General features: G+C 44.0%; 1 protein-coding gene and 1 long non-coding RNA gene across 2 annotated transcripts in view; one reads left to right on the top strand and one right to left on the bottom strand.

Moving 5' to 3' along the window:
• The window catches only part of LOC142046567 (uncharacterized), a 1,033,250-nt gene that overhangs the window by 442,657 nt on the left and 575,064 nt on the right, over positions 1-15,529 (top strand). The gene's annotated exons all lie outside the window — the stretch shown is intronic.
• Positions 1-15,529, bottom strand: part of MDN1 (midasin AAA ATPase 1) — a 217,883-nt gene that overhangs the window by 198,570 nt on the left and 3,784 nt on the right. Inside the window, exons 2-5 of the mRNA XM_075063473.1 lie at positions 6,507-6,733; positions 3,835-4,059; positions 557-664; positions 266-458 (exon numbers count right to left, since the gene is read on the bottom strand). Of these exons, the coding sequence (XP_074919574.1) occupies positions 266-458; positions 557-664; positions 3,835-4,059; positions 6,507-6,733 (753 nt within the window). The remainder of the gene's footprint in view (positions 1-265; positions 459-556; positions 665-3,834; positions 4,060-6,506; positions 6,734-15,529) is intronic.

Below are 15,529 nucleotides of genomic sequence, written 5' to 3' on the forward strand. Positions count from 1 at the left end.
GAGGGATAGCTCAGTGGTTTGAGCATTGGCCTGCTAAACCCAGGGTTGTGAGTTCAATCCTCAAGGGGGTCAGTTAAGGATCTGGGGTGTTCTTTGAGGGGGGAGGGATAGCTCAGTGGTTTCAGCATTGGCCTGCTAAACCCAGGGGTTGTGAGCTCAATCCTTGAGCGGGCGATTTCAGGATTGGTCCTGCTTTGTGCAGGGGTCAGACTAGATGATCTCCTGAGGTCCTAATAATCTATGATTCTATGAAGGATGTACCTACCTGTTCTTTGGGCACAAGTTGTTGCCTGGGTAGCACAACTCCACATACTGCTATTACGTTTGCAGAGAGGTCACCTGATACAATGTCTCCTCGTGTGTACTGCAGCCCTTTCTCTCTCTGCCAAAGAGATGTATCTGGATTGGCCAAAACAAGGGCGCTCTCTACATTCCGCATCTGTGATTCTTCCAGTAGCCTGTCAAATTAGTACCCACATTTATTATTGCAGTTGGATGTCATTTACACCAAATATACTTAATCATGCAATGAATTCAATGTAAAAATTCATCTTACTTTAGTCTGAAACGTATTAATTCATCCGGATTGAAGATCTTCTTAAGGAAAGATAATTTGTGCTCGTCATTCATGCATGTAACCAAAGCAAGGCAATTTGAAGTGTACCTGCAAAGAACATTTCGAACAAAATAGGTTTCAAAAGATTCTTCAGAAACCTATTTTTGTGATTCTGATTCATAAATAAAGACACAAAATTACAGAAGAAGAATCTTGTACATCTTTTTCCCACAGAGGAGTTGACAGAGAGAAAGAATTAGCGTCCCCAACTACAGTTCGGCTATAGATCAAGAATGTGTTGTTTGACTCGTAGTAGAAAAAAGACTCACTTTTTGGTATATAACTGATAGAGACAATGAACTTTGTATCATAAGCTACGAAAGTTTGCTACCCAGAGCAAATATGTAGTATCATTTACTGTGTCCTGTTTCATATTTTATTGCCTCACTTCACTGAATGTTCTTTAAGTGTCTTTATTTACAGTATAATAATCTGAAATATTCCTCTAGAGAAAACTGACTCAAGTCATGGCATATTGAAACAATGTGTCTCACAGTGTAACAAAACTTTCTATAAGTAGGGTATATTACAGCACACACAATAATTGGGTGCACTTTTTAAACAGAAACATCTCTTGGATATCTTGACCTTAAATGGAGGATGTGGCTTTCTATGAGATCTGTCTTTCATCTAATTCAGCAGCTAGATTGACCATAGTATCAAGAGATCAAGACATTAGCTCAAGACTCAGTGTTAACAGAATCCTAAAACCACTTCAAATCTTTTGACTTCACAATTAGATACAGCTGCCTCTTCAAATAATGAATATGCAACTTAAAAAGCGTTAAGTACAAAATCTTACAGACAAATACATTTTTCATCAGGTTTAGTCAGTTCTCGTTTTCTGACCACCATCAATGTACAGTGAGGCTGAAAGAGGAAAGCCCCCAGAGGAAGAGTGGCTCAGCACTCAATTTAAAATCAGATAGTTTCTCCCTTCCAAAAATACTGTAAAAAAGCCATGTAAACCTGCTCCGGGAAATCAACCATAATTCTAAAATGATAACCTTATCTCATGCCTTACTGTCAAGTGAATTTAGTGTAATAGTGTATTTTTTCAAAATTGGGACAGTTAACCTTTCTTCACTCCATTATCCAGGGGTCACTTTGACCATAAGTCATGATGAAGAGCTATTGAAACCGATCTGTGAACTGCCACCATAGTAAGCAAGCTCCCAACCTTTCAGATCATTTTGGATCTTATCAAAAAGTGCTATGAATGTTTTGTGTATCTTCCTGGACCAAAGAGAACTCACTGACTTCCTTGGGCTCTGGTGTGAGGAACATGTGCAGGCACAGCTCGGAAACTCAAGCCAGAACAAGATGATCTATGACAGAGTTCTCAAACACGCAGTCAGCGGACCACATGCAGCCTGTGGAATTATTTGCTGCGGCCTGCCAAGCTCCCCTCACCTGCCACCTCCCCTCCCCCTCAGCGCGCCACATCCCTGCTCCTCTGCCCACCTTTAGGCGCTTGCCACTTTCCAGGAGGGAGGAGCCACGTGCTCAAGAGAATAGGTGGAGAAGAGGGGGGCAGGGGTTGGGATTTGGGGAAGAGGTTGGAATAGGGGCGGGGGGTGGAGTTGGGGCAGAAATTTCAGGAAAGGGGTTGGAATGAGGGTGGGGGAGGGGTGGGAAGAGGTTGGGTAGGGCAGGGCCTCATGGAAGGGGTGGAGTGGGGGCGGGTAAGGGGCTTTTGTATCTTTATATGACAAAGGTGTCAGTGATGCAGCTCTCGGGCCAATGTACTAGCCCTCACGTGGCCCTCATGGTGATTTGAGTTTGAGACCCCTGATCTACAAGCACTCGCTGTAAGAAGTGGTAGCTCTGGCCTATTGAACAGCAGTGCCATCAGAAGGAAAAGGAACTGAGGCAGGAGTACAAGCACAGAAAGGACAGCTCTCTAAGCTTGGTTCATCACCCACCAACTGCACTTTATATTCTCGGTGATGCACCAGACTTAGAGGAGCTGTCCTTTATGTGCTTTATCATAATTTACAAACTTAGGTAGGGGTGGGGCTTTTTCCTCCATTTTTCAGTAGAAACGTTAATGTTTTAAAAGTTAATGGTTTTTATTTTAACTGAAACTTAAGACTTTTTTCTTAAGAGACATTGGTAGACATGTATGAAACCTGAACTCCAGTTTAACACATTACTCGTAGGGGAATTCTGGGCCAAAAAACTTTAAAATTCTGCAATTTTTAAAAATTCTGCATATTTTAGTTGTCAAAATAACACAGTATAATCACTCCAGTCTGAAATATTTTGGTAATTTATTTAAAAACACTCATCAACAAATATATCAACAATACAGACAATACACACAAAAAAAGGTTCCCCCAGGAAAAGAGAGTGAAAGAAAGCCCTACGACAGGGGTAGTCAATTATTTTTTGTCAAGGTCTAGTCCAGTTCCAGACACCAGAGAAAATACATACAAAAATAATAGCAATCATGATAATAAGCAAATAAAAACATTTTGGGGTCTATTCAAAAGCGTCTGGTGGTCTGGATTTAGGCCATGGTCCACCTATTGACTACCTCAGCCCTACGACAACCAGTTCCAGTTGGGGGGTAGTGGAGGGGTGTGTGGAGCCCCTAGAACCAAGACATCTGCATTCCCCTCCACCCACTGCTCAACTGCATGGCACCCCCCAGCTCAGACACTCGTACCCTACTCTCCTCAGAGCCCAGCCCTGTGGACACCCCCCCAACCCACACCCTCTTTTCCCCAGAGCCCAATTACAGCGCACTCCCCAGCCCACAAACCTCCACCCTCAGTGCCTTTACTCCCCCCTAGCTTCTTTACTGTCCCACTGGGGGACGTAGTGTGGTGCGACCCTGCCCTTCCTTACCGTTGGCCAGAGCCCGGTCTCCCAGGACCTCTCCTGTTTCAAGGAGAATAAGGACCAAGCTGGGCAGTCAGAATGTGCACAGCCTTCAACCCCACCCAGGCTGGGTGTCCTGCTCACTGTGAGCTGGGCTCTGCAGAGTCCAGCAGCCCCTAGTGACCACCAGCAGTCCCAATTCTGCAGGGGAAACATGGATTTCTGGGCATATTCTGCACTGCACAGTGGTGCAGAACTCCTCCAGGAGTGGCGCATTCTTTGTCTGGTATTGCTGAAGATTACTCTCATCTTTCCCCTTAAAAATGAAGGCTGCTAGGAGAAATTCAGAACACTTGTCCTTGAATGGAAAAGATTTTTGGGTTTAAACTTACCAGCGGACCAAAGTATCATGACTCCTTAGCAGTGGAACACACACACTCCAGTCCCATAACTCCCGGAATACAGACTGCTCTTGTTGGAGGAATAGGTAAGCAGCCTCCATGAGATCCCGTAACTTCATCCGTCTGCGCCCATATCGGACTGTGTTTGTATCAGAACTTTCCAGGAAGAGTCTTTGGAACACTGGTGAAGTATCCTTAAAATACCTCAGAGCAAACCTTAGAGAGAGATAAGAGGAGACATTAAACTAGGCAAATGTGTATATCCAAGTAATAGCAGAGAAAACAATCTACAAAAGAATTCTAATCCACAAAATTCCTGGAACAGTAATTGTTGGTACAATGCAAACCAAATGTAAAGTGAAGCCTTGTCTACAATTGGAAGTAGTACCATTTTATCTGAGCAAGGTGGATGATGTAATATCCTTTACTGAACCAACTTCTGTTGGTGAAACAAATTTTCGTACTACACAGAGCTCTTCTTCAGGTCTGGGAAAGCATTACAGCTAAATACAGGGTGGAACAGACTGCTTAGCATAAGTACTTAACATATTGCACCTTGTATTTATCTATGACACTCTGAAGCCTATAGCTACACTTAAAATGCTACATAGACACAGCTGTGCTGCTGTCGTACTTCAGTGTAGACACTTACTACAGCAACAGGAGGGATTCTCCCATTGCTGTAGTTAACCCACCTCCCCAAGACACAGTACCTAGGTTAAAGGAAGAATTCTTCCATCCACCTATCACTGTCTGCACAGGGATTGGGTCAACATAGCTACATCTCTCAGGGGGGCGGATTTTTCACACACCTGAGAGATGTAGCTAAGCTGGTGTAAGTTTCCAGTGTAGAACAGCCCTGACTCTCCTTCCCAGAGCTGAAGAAGAATTCTTGTAGCTCAAAAGTTTGCTTTTTCTCACCAACAGACGTTAGTTCAATAAAAGATATCACATCACCCTCCTACATTCCCAAAGTGGTCATAACTCTGAGATTCTACTGTATCCTGGGAACAACACTACTACTACCACCATCACACTGCACACAACCATGTTAGCAGTCATTTGTCAGTAGTCAGTTTAACTAACTAGTGCCGATTATTCAGATTATAAGGACAAACAGTGGGCAGCACCAGTTCCACTAATCAGTGTTAAGCTCTGGTCAAGAGAGGGTTAATTCCAATTTGCTGAACCAGTATTGACCACTTTTATTTAGGTCTTAATTTGGATTTAAGAACCTAATTTTAGATGCATAATTTTGAAAATTTTAGCCAATGAATAATTTTCACAGAACTCTCTATCATGCACATCAGACATTTTTCTATTTCATTTCAATCATTGGAAAAGATGCGTATCATGCTAGATCAGGGGTCAGCAACCTTTCAGAAGTGGTGTGCCGAGTCTTCATTTATTCACTCTAATTTAAGGTTTCGCATGCCGGTAATATATTTTAATGTTTTAAGAAGGTCTCTTTCTATAAATCTATAGAATTTATATAACTAAATTATTGTTATATGTAAAGTAAACAAGGTTTTCAAAATGTTTGGGAAGCATCATTTAAAATTAAATTAAAATGCTGATCTTATGCCTCCGGCCTGTTCAGCTCACTGCCAGCTCGGGGTTCTGTTCACCTAGACCAGCAGCAGGATGAGCTGGGCCTGCAGCCGGGATCCCAGACCTGGGGGGATTCAGGGCTCAGGGCAGAAGGCTGGGGGGGTTCAGGGATCAAGGCAGAGGGCTGGGATGTGTGGGGGATGTAGGGCAGAAGGCTGGGTGTGAAGGGGGTCAGGGCATAGGGATGGGGGCTGTGGGGGTGCAGGGCAGAGAGATGGTGCTGTGGGGGGGGGTCAGGGCAGAGAGATGGTGCTGTGGGGGGTGCAGGGCAGAACGCTGGGTGTGTGTTGGGGTGGGGGGGTGCAGGGCAGAGGGCTGGCGCTGTGAGGGGTGCAGGGCAGAGGGCTGAGTGGGGGGGGGTCAGGACAGAGGGCTGGGGGGTGTGGGAGGTGCAGGGCAGAAGGCTAGATATGGGGGAGGTTCAAGGGTCAGGGCAGAAGGCTGGAGGGTATGAGGGGTGCAGGGAGAAGGCTGAGTGTGTGTGGAGGGGTCAGGGCAGAATGCTGGGGTGCTCGGCTCGTAGGTGTGCTCCCAGCCCACTGCCCTGAGTGGCTCAAGGCAGGAGGCTGGAAGGGATATGCCCTGTTCCACCCCCTTCCCCAAGGCTCCGTCCCTACCTCTCTCTGCCTCCTCTATGGAGCTGTGTGCAGGCTGCCACTCTTCCCCCTCCCCTTCCCCTCCCTAGGGCATCAGCTGATTGGCGCAGGGAAGAAGAGGGGGAGGGGCAGGAAAGTACCACACTGGGGGAAGAAGTGGGGGGGAAGCTTGGCTGCCACAGACCAAGCTTCTGCCTCCTGACCCCGCAGGGGAGGGCGGGGGGGGGAGGGAGGGGCTGAGACCACGGCAGGCAGCTGCGTGCCACTCAAAATCGGCTTGCGTGCCGTGTTTGGCAAGTGTGCCGTAGGTTGCCGACCCCTGTGTTTGAATGTCTAGCAATGTCTAACATTTCCTTTAATTTAAAACTTTCGGTTTTCTCAGTCAGAGTTTCAATTCAAGAAATTCAAATTCAATTCAAGCGCCAACACCACACAAGCAGACATCACATCACTTACGGAAGCACATCAGGGTGGTCGCCAATGAGCTTGCTCATTGCTACACAAAGCCTTTCATGCAGATCATGGTTGATTTGACCACCAGCATTAATGGCTTCTGCATTTCTTTCCAGTAAATCCAGCAGGATTGGTCGAAACTGACGACCAATCAGTAGAGTACATTCTTTATCCACTAATAACTGTGCTAAGGCATTGAGAATACACTGGCGATCCTGCCGAGTCCAGATCTGGAGGAGAAGAAAGAGGAAAAGGACAATTAACGGTCACAATCACATAAAAATGAGTCATCATTCCAAATCACATTTCAGCTACCTATGTCACCAGTCAGTTTGAGACTCAACCAGGAATTTTAAACAGAAATCAGGCAGCAAAACAGGTAAGTAGCAATGGCGGAGGTAATAGGAGGTGGGGAAGGATAGGAAGGCAATTTCCCGTACTCCCCACGGCAGCCTTTAGAGGTGTGTATGGCGCCTTTTCAATCAACTGGCAAAACGAGGTATAAAGTCATATTTTCACAATGGGTTGGAGAGCATCATAACAGAACGGAGAGCCAGGGACAAAACTAAATGGCTTTAAGACCCTGTGTGCCAACTTGCAACATTGAGAGTGGGGAGCCAGACCCAGCCCTGCGGGACAGGAGCCGCCACTGCTGGGTGAGTGCAGGGCTGTCCACCAATAGCCAAACGTGTGTCATTTACTCCCTCCAAACCCCATTCCAGAACCTGGGCTCCGCCACTGATAAGCTATGTATACATAAATACTTGTACTTCAGGGAACCTTCTGCAATCACACCAATGTCACTGGAAATCAATAAGGAGCCTATTCCACTACGCAGCCTGAAAAGCATTTATAGCAGTTATAAAGAAACCACTACAATCTCAGGTTACATGCCTGCTTATTGTTTCTTTTTAAGACACCAAACCTGGAATCAGTCATGCTATAAATGAAGTTATTTCCACACTTCTGATAGTGTTTAAGGTACACAACACTTCTGAGAAAAAGAATTTTTTATGTACAGTTTTGAAAAATATTTTCAACTTTCATGTCCAAGGGACCATCTATACGAGAAAATGCATCACAAATTCTGCAAAAGAGAACAAATAAGACTCAGTTTCACTCTCAACACCAGTTTATCCCCATTCGCTTTATGTAAATAAACAACTAGTCTTTTCTCCAGACTAGTCTTTGTTCTGCAGCCTACCGCTATATCTCCCAGTCATAAAACAGTTCTTGTGGAAACTTATCTCCCTTCTCGTTCAAGGTTCTTTGTGCCTCTGCGTAGCCAAACATAAAGCAGTATAAATACCTTCATACACCACTCTTACTGCTCACTCCAAACAACACAATTTGTCCTGACCAGCTCCTCATATACCATTAGTTTTGTTTTTGTGAAACCCAACACTGAGTTCCCCTCACTTCCTCTCAGCTCTCACAATAGAATAAACCTAGAGACAACATACTTTTCTCTGATACCAGCTAACAATTTTTATTTTACAGGTGGGTTGAACCAATTGATTTTAGTTCATCAGGGACATGAAGAATTCATTACAGAATTTAAAACAGGTGTCCGATTTTGAGTAGCAAAACTATTCTATTAAATAGCTAAATGGAAATTAAAAGAAACAGTTAAGGATGAAATGCCTGAAAACTGCAGAGAGACTATTTAAAAACACCATAATAGAGGTGCAAACTAAATGTATATCTCCTACACACACACATACCCCTAAAAAAAGCAGTAAGAGGACTTAAAAAAATAAATAAAGCCACCATGGTTAAACAGTGGAGTAAAAAAGACAGAGGCAAAAAGTCATCCTTTAAAAATCCGAAGTCAAATCCTAAGAAGGAAAATAGAAAGGCGCATAAAATCTGACTACTCAATCCTTAGTTACTCCAATAAGACAGCTACCAGGGGCGCTTATTTTGTTTCTTAGACAATCCTTTGGTTCTGCAGGCAACAAGGTAAAATTTAGGCTGAGTAAAATCTAGGACCTCCATGTCAAATGTAAAAGTATAAGGCAGGCTAAGAGAGAACTGAAGAGCAACTAACTAAGGACACAAAAACAGCAAAAATGTAATAACGTCAGAAGCAGGAAGTCTGCCAGTCAATAGGGCCAGCGGACGACTGAGATGCTAAGGCACACTCAAGAAAGACAAGGCCATTGCAGAGAAGCTAAATGAATTTTTTGCATCGGTCTCTACTGCAGAGGATATTGGTGATATCCATACTTTTTAGAAGGGTAGATAAAAATCAATGACAAAGTGACAGATGAAATTCATTGTCGATAAGTGCAAAGCAATTCATATTGGAAAGCATAATCCCAACTACACATACAGAACCACAGGGTCTAAACTAGCTGTTACCACTCAACAAAGAGATCTTGGAGTCATTCTGGCTAGTTCTCTGAAAACACCTGCTTAATGGGCAGCTGCAGTCATAAAAGCTAACAGGAAAGAGGCTGATAAGAAGACAGAAAATATCATAATTCCTTTACATAAATCTATGGTGCACCCACACACTGAATACTGCATGCAGTTCTGATGGCTCCATTTCAAAAAGTATATATATAGTAGAATTGGAGAAGGTACAGAAAAGATAAGCAAAAATGATTAGGGGTATACAACAGATTCCATGCAAGTAGAGATTAAAAAGATTGTTCATCTTAGAGAAGAGACGAACAACAGAGGATATGTTAAGAGATCTACAAAATAATGAATGGTATACAGAAAGTGAATAGGGAAGTGTTATCTACCCTTTCACATAACAAAAGAAATAGGGGGTCACCTGATGAAATAGGCAGCAGGTTTAAAACAAACATAAGCAAGTACTTCTTCACTCAATGTAGTCAACTTGTGGAGCTCATTGCCAACGAATGGCCTGAAGGTCAAAATTATAACTGGGTTCAAAAAAGAATTAGATACATTCACAGAGGATAGGTCTACCATTTGATATTTGTCAAGATGATCAGAGAAGCAAACTCATGCTTGTGTCCCTAAAGCACCAAATGCCAGAACTGCATATGGTACGGGCCATTGTCAGAGACATGATACTAGGCAAGATGGACCACTGGTCTGACCCAGTATGGCCGTTCTTATGTTCTTTAAATGTCAGATATACAGATGCTTAAACATAAGAGAAACAAGAATATGATCCACACAGTAAAATAGTCTCTAGTTATCCAGCTATTGTACACCAGTATCTGTAGTGTAAGCAATTTCATGAGAACAAGCAATGTTTTAATCAATGCATACTACTATAGGCAGTGGTGAGCTGGAGCCGGTTCTCACCGGTTTGCGGGAACCAGTTGTTAAATTTAGAAGCCCTTTTTGAACTTGTTCGAAAAGGGCTTTTAAATTTAACAAAAGCTCCAGCAGCTCCCTGCCCTTCCCCCGGCCCCAGCTCACCTCACTCCGCCTCTGCCTCCTCCTCTGAACGCTACCTCGGCTTGTCCTCCCCCTCCCCGGCTTCCCGCGAATCAGATGTTCGCGCAGAAAGCCTGGGAGAGCTGAGAAGGAAGCAGCGGCTTCCTGCAGGTAAGCTGGGGTAGGACGGTTGGGCGGGCAAGGAGGGCTTAGGCGCCGCACGCTTCCGGCCTGGACCCTGACCCTTGACCCGACCCCAGCAGCGCGGCTCCGGGCCGGCCCTGACCTCGGCCCGGCCAGGAGGCGCGGGCTCCGGCCCAGCCCGGCCCGTGGACCCCGGGCCTGCCGCGGCCAGCTGGGCAGCGCGGGCTTTGGCCCGGCCAGCTGAGTGCCTGGCTCCAAACCTAGTCGAGTGTGGCTGCCGCCGAGCGCTTTCTGGTCAGCCCCCCCTCCAGGCAGCGCTACAGGGGGCAGGGAGCAGGTGTTGGATAGAGGGCAGGGAGTTGGGGGGTGGATTAGTGTCGGGGCGGTCAGAGGCAGGGAAACAGGGGGATTGAATGGGGCAAGGGGTCCCGGCGGTGCGGTGGGGGAAGGAAGGTCAGGAAGGAGTAGGGGTTGGATGGGGCAGTGGGGGCATTCAGGGTCAGGGATCCTAGGGGCAGTCAGGGGACAGAGAGGCAGGATCCCGAGGGGCCATCAAGAATGAGAGGAGGGGTTGGATGGGGCGGCAGGGGGCAGTCAGGGGACAGGGAAGGGGGGTGGATGGGGCACGGGTCCCGGGGGGCACGACTTCCTCATGGGGTGAGGAGGAGGGAACCAGTTATTAATATTTTGGCAGCTCATCGCTGCCTATAGGACACACAAAACTGTTTCTTATAGCTCACACTGACCCTGGGAATGTTCTTGTTCTATAAAAAGATAACTTAAGTATGATCTCAGGGCATATGGAGGTCTTGGTCCTGTTAATTGATCATCAGTTCATTTGAGTTCACACCCACCTTTTTAAATGCTAACCTAGACATTCCACAAAATGTGTCTGGTTTGGTTTAAACATTTGTGTTCCAAAACAAACATTTGTGGAGTGTCTAGGTTAGCATTTAAAAATACGTCATTTTAAATTAACTGATGATTACTTAACTCAAGTTAAAACGGAAGCACAAACTATAGTCTAGACTTACCTTTAGGGTTACAGTAGGAAGAGATGGAGTTTAAGTTATATTAGCCAACCTACACTGAGCTGGACCTGAAATTGACCTTTTTCCTAATGTAGATATAGGGTAACATCTTTAGCTAGTCACGTTCTAAACTCAAGACAGATTAAATAAACTGAGGTGTTAACCTGCATATCTATGGAAGAGGCAAAGTTCAGGTCAGGCTTAGCTAGCATGTGTCAACTAAGGCTTTGTCTCTACTAGCACTTTTGTCAGTCGGGGGTGTGAAAAAAACACCCTCCAGACCAATGTAAGTTTCACCAACAAAAGTGTCAGTGTGAATAACACTATGTTGGCGAGAGGTGCTCTCCTGACAACATAGCTACCGTCACTCATTGGGGGTGGTTTAATTATGCTGGCAAGAGAGTTCTCTCCTACTAGCATACAGTGGCTACCCCGGAGACCTTACAATGGTGCAGCTGCAGCGGTAAGGTCGGTAATGTAGACATAGCCTAAATCTGGCCTAGACTCAACCACATTTCCTAATCAAGACAAACCTATAGAGAACAAAGGATACATTCCACTGCCTTGGAACAGGCAGCTTCCTGATAGGCAATAAACTATTTAATATGAGGACAAAGACTGGGGAGGATAACAGTCCCATCTAAACTAATATCAAGGATAATAGATATCAGGGTCACTCCTGTGGGCTAGATACAAATGCAACAACTGCCGTTTTCTAGCTGTAAAGGCTTGTGCCTAATTTAAACTAATCACAAGTCTACTGGAAAGGAGAGGGTCAGGGGATGAAGAAGCATAACTGCACCAAGGTCAGACGAAAATAATCTTCAGTTGCCTTCATATGAGGAAGGATTGACAGCCAAATTGCGCTTCTAGCAGTTCTATGTAAAACACTATTTCCTTGTTCTAAACGTTTTGTGCAGTGTGAAGTTGTGTCATTTAATCTGAATGCTAGACTTCCACCTGACCTGCAGATTCAATTGCAGGTTTGTGTTGTCCCACATGAAAAGAGAACATGTACACTGCTCACTGTTTGCGTACAGATCCCATATTGTCCTGAGGTGAAGGGCATTAAGGTGAATGATGGGCAAGTTAAGTATCAGAAGTTTATTTCCAATGTAGAGTTTGATCTGGAAAGCAACAGCAGACTAGGTTCATAACACTAGAGAGTGGCAATCACAAGACAATCTGATGGTATGATAATACATATAATAAATTGTTAGAGATATTTCTCTCCCAATTCTGAAGATATATCTAGCAAGTTATTTTTATTTCTGTACTGAAGGTTAGCACATGCAGGTCATAGTAGCTCACCATATTTGAGCCTTTTAAAAAAAGGAACATTATTTTTTTTGTGACTAAAGTTTTAGTGGCTTAAAAGGTAGTAGTTACAGCCATCTGCAAAGTCAGACAGAACCGCCCCTGTCTCACATACACACCTCCCTCTTGCATGGTACATGGGAAAAAGCTAAATACTACCAAGAAATGGGCAAAAAGAGTGAGATAAAACAATATGCACAACTACAACTAGGAAATACCCTGAGTGGTATGTGTAAACACAAGGCTTGTCAAAGCCCAGTAAAGACCAAACATCTTCAGATTGCTAGTGTTTAAAGAGACTGTTGTAAACTACCCATCTCAGGGATGGAGGTTTATTCCTCCTCTGCAGGAGCAGCTTCTTTATTAATAGAATCACTCACAGAAGCCACAGCTCTTCAGAGCCAGAGAGGCAGAAAGAGCTCAGCACTGAGCATAACCTTTGCTACGTGTTATGTGATTGCATATCTGGTAGCTAAATCTTTTTTTGTTTGTTTTAAAGCTTAATATTTTAAGAGGCAGTTTGCCCCAGTTGTTAGGGTCTGCAAAAGCATAGGGTCTATTCTTGCTCTGCTTTGGCTCGCTGGGTGATCTTGGGGGAATCAGTACACCTCTCTGTTCTTCAGTTTCCTCATCTGTGAAGGGAGTAATTACAATAACTTCTTGGTAAAATGATTGGGAGCTGCAAATTATTATTTTACTAAAAGATCCCTCAATTCACATACATCTGAGAAGTGAAAGTCATAATGCAAGATAACAAGCTAGCATAACCTTAAAGTAATCCAAAAGAATCAATCAGTTTGAGAACCAGAATCTAGTGTCCCCCTTAAGACTCTCTCAAATGTTCTCCTACTTGCTGCTTAAGCCACAACCAAATAGAGAAAATTGCCCAAAGACTCAGAAATTTCAATTCAAGTTGCTCAGTTCACAGGGCGATGAAAGACTTGGAGAAAAAAAGGAAAGATGTTGTGTTACCCTCCTGCTTGTAGTTCAACCTTCACACTTCTGAACTGTAGCCACAGAAACCACGCTGCCACAAGCACCAAAACCATTTCCTCTAATAAAACCAGCATTTGAGACTACACACACGAAAATGCCATGTTCTGATTCAAGAGAGTCTGAAGTCCAAATATTTACTGCACATTAAGGACAACAGAAAATTTATGTTAGTTGTGACAATAAATTTTCCTATATGGTATGAACATTCAGGCTGAGTATTTTATTGTGGCAGGTGCTCAAATACTGGTGATAATGCCTATTATTCTAATTCACTTTTACATTGCTACTGGACCTGGCTGTATGTAACATTACTAGAACAATTAAGTTTAATTTTTTTTAAACTTAGAAATTGAAGATACATTTTTACATGGATGCAGCACAACTCTGTGTCTACACTTAAAAAGTTATATCGGCTTAGCTATATCGATCACTAGGTATGGAAAAAAATGTAGATGCAGCTATATTGACAGAAGTGCGCTGCTCTCAACCTATCTAATATCATTCGGGAAGATGGTGTTCCTACAGGCAGATAGAAAAATTCTTCATTTGGTGGTAGGCTGCATCTACACAAGGGGGCTATGCCAGCATAGACTCTGTAGGGCAGACATAGCCTTAATAGGTAAGGCTAGTGCTTGTGAAAGATATCCTCGACACCAATGAAAACTGAAATCCTCTATTCACAGAGTAAATATGGCATGACTAGCAGCAGTGAAAACTTCCCTGTACCTTTCCTTACCAGCTTTTCTAGAACCTACTCTAGCTAGAGAAATCCCTCTAATGGTGAGAAGGGTCATTCTGTGCCATGACAATTCAATCCTTGGCTTCTCACAGAGTTGCCAACAAGGTTGCCAATTGTGAGGGTGCTGCATGATATGGATCCCCCCACAAGCAATAATTGTACTAAGCCAAACTCATTTCATCTAATCCAAATAAATACCTACAACATTCAGTCACTAGTGTCCTCCTTCTTAGTGTTTGTACTACTTGACTGTAACCACACTAATACCTCTCATTTCAGACTCAAGTTAACTGCTGCCTCTCACAAACATGGGGTTTGCTTGCATTACCCAGAAATACAAGGTCATGAAATTGAGATTGGTTGAAATTTTGGCATGATTATTTTTCTTTAGCTGATACACTATTTGTACAACTCATTTAAGCATGGACAACAAATCCCTTATAACCAGAGGGAGAAGCTTTAAACACTTATTTAAAATGAATCCTAAAAGCAGGATTCTCTTCCCCAATTTACTCCTGGGAGAATTCTGTGCACGGTATTTTAAAATTCTGCAAAATTCTGCATATTTTAGTTGTCAAAACAATACAGTATAATCACTTCAGTTTCAATTATTTTGGTAATTTATTTCAAAATAACCGTCAACAAGTATGTCAACAATATAGACAACAGCAAAAAAGGATTCCCCACCCAGGAGTAGAGAATTAAAGAAACCCCTACGACAACCCAGTTCCAGTTAGGCGGTACTAGAAGAGGCTGTGTGGGGCCCCCAGAGCCCAGACTCAGGCACTTCCATTTCCCCAGAGCCCAGCTGCAGGATACCTCCCAGCCCAGATACCAGCACCTCCAGAGGCTTTATTCCCCCTACCACACCCTGTCCTGCCAGGGGACATGGTGTGGTGCAGCCCTGCCATTCCTCACCTTTTGCCAGAGCTGGGTCTCCTGTGCCCTCTCCCATCCCTGGGAGAATGAAGATCAACAGACCGTGCAGCCTAAAGCCCAGCCAGGCTGGGTGCTCCGCTCACTGAGAGCTGGGCTCTGCAGAGTCCAGCAGCCCCTGATGGTGGCCAGCAGCTCTGCCACCCCAATTCTGCAGGGGAAATGGGGTATTATGCAAATTTCTGCATTGTGCAGTGGGGCAGAACTCCCCCAGGAGTACCAAATAGGTTTTGGACAAGTCCCTTTGACAATGATTTGTGAAATACTAAAGGGACAAGGAGAAGGGAGCCAAATAAAAGTACTGAAGTTGCAGAATAATGTAAGTAACATGTATCTTGTATATAAAGTGATAAAGATATAACATATTTAGCAAATAAAAATGATGAACAGAAAGGATGGCTGGAGATGATTGCTGTTGAGTGTCCTAAGCCTAATGATAAAGCACTAAGTTCACGGAAACTGAAGCTTCAAAGCCTGCCAATACCACCACAGTCTCTCAT

Source organism: Chelonoidis abingdonii, chromosome 3 (genome assembly GCF_003597395.2).
Source record: "Chelonoidis abingdonii isolate Lonesome George chromosome 3, CheloAbing_2.0, whole genome shotgun sequence".
Lineage (NCBI taxonomy): Eukaryota > Metazoa > Chordata > Testudines > Testudinidae > Chelonoidis > Chelonoidis abingdonii.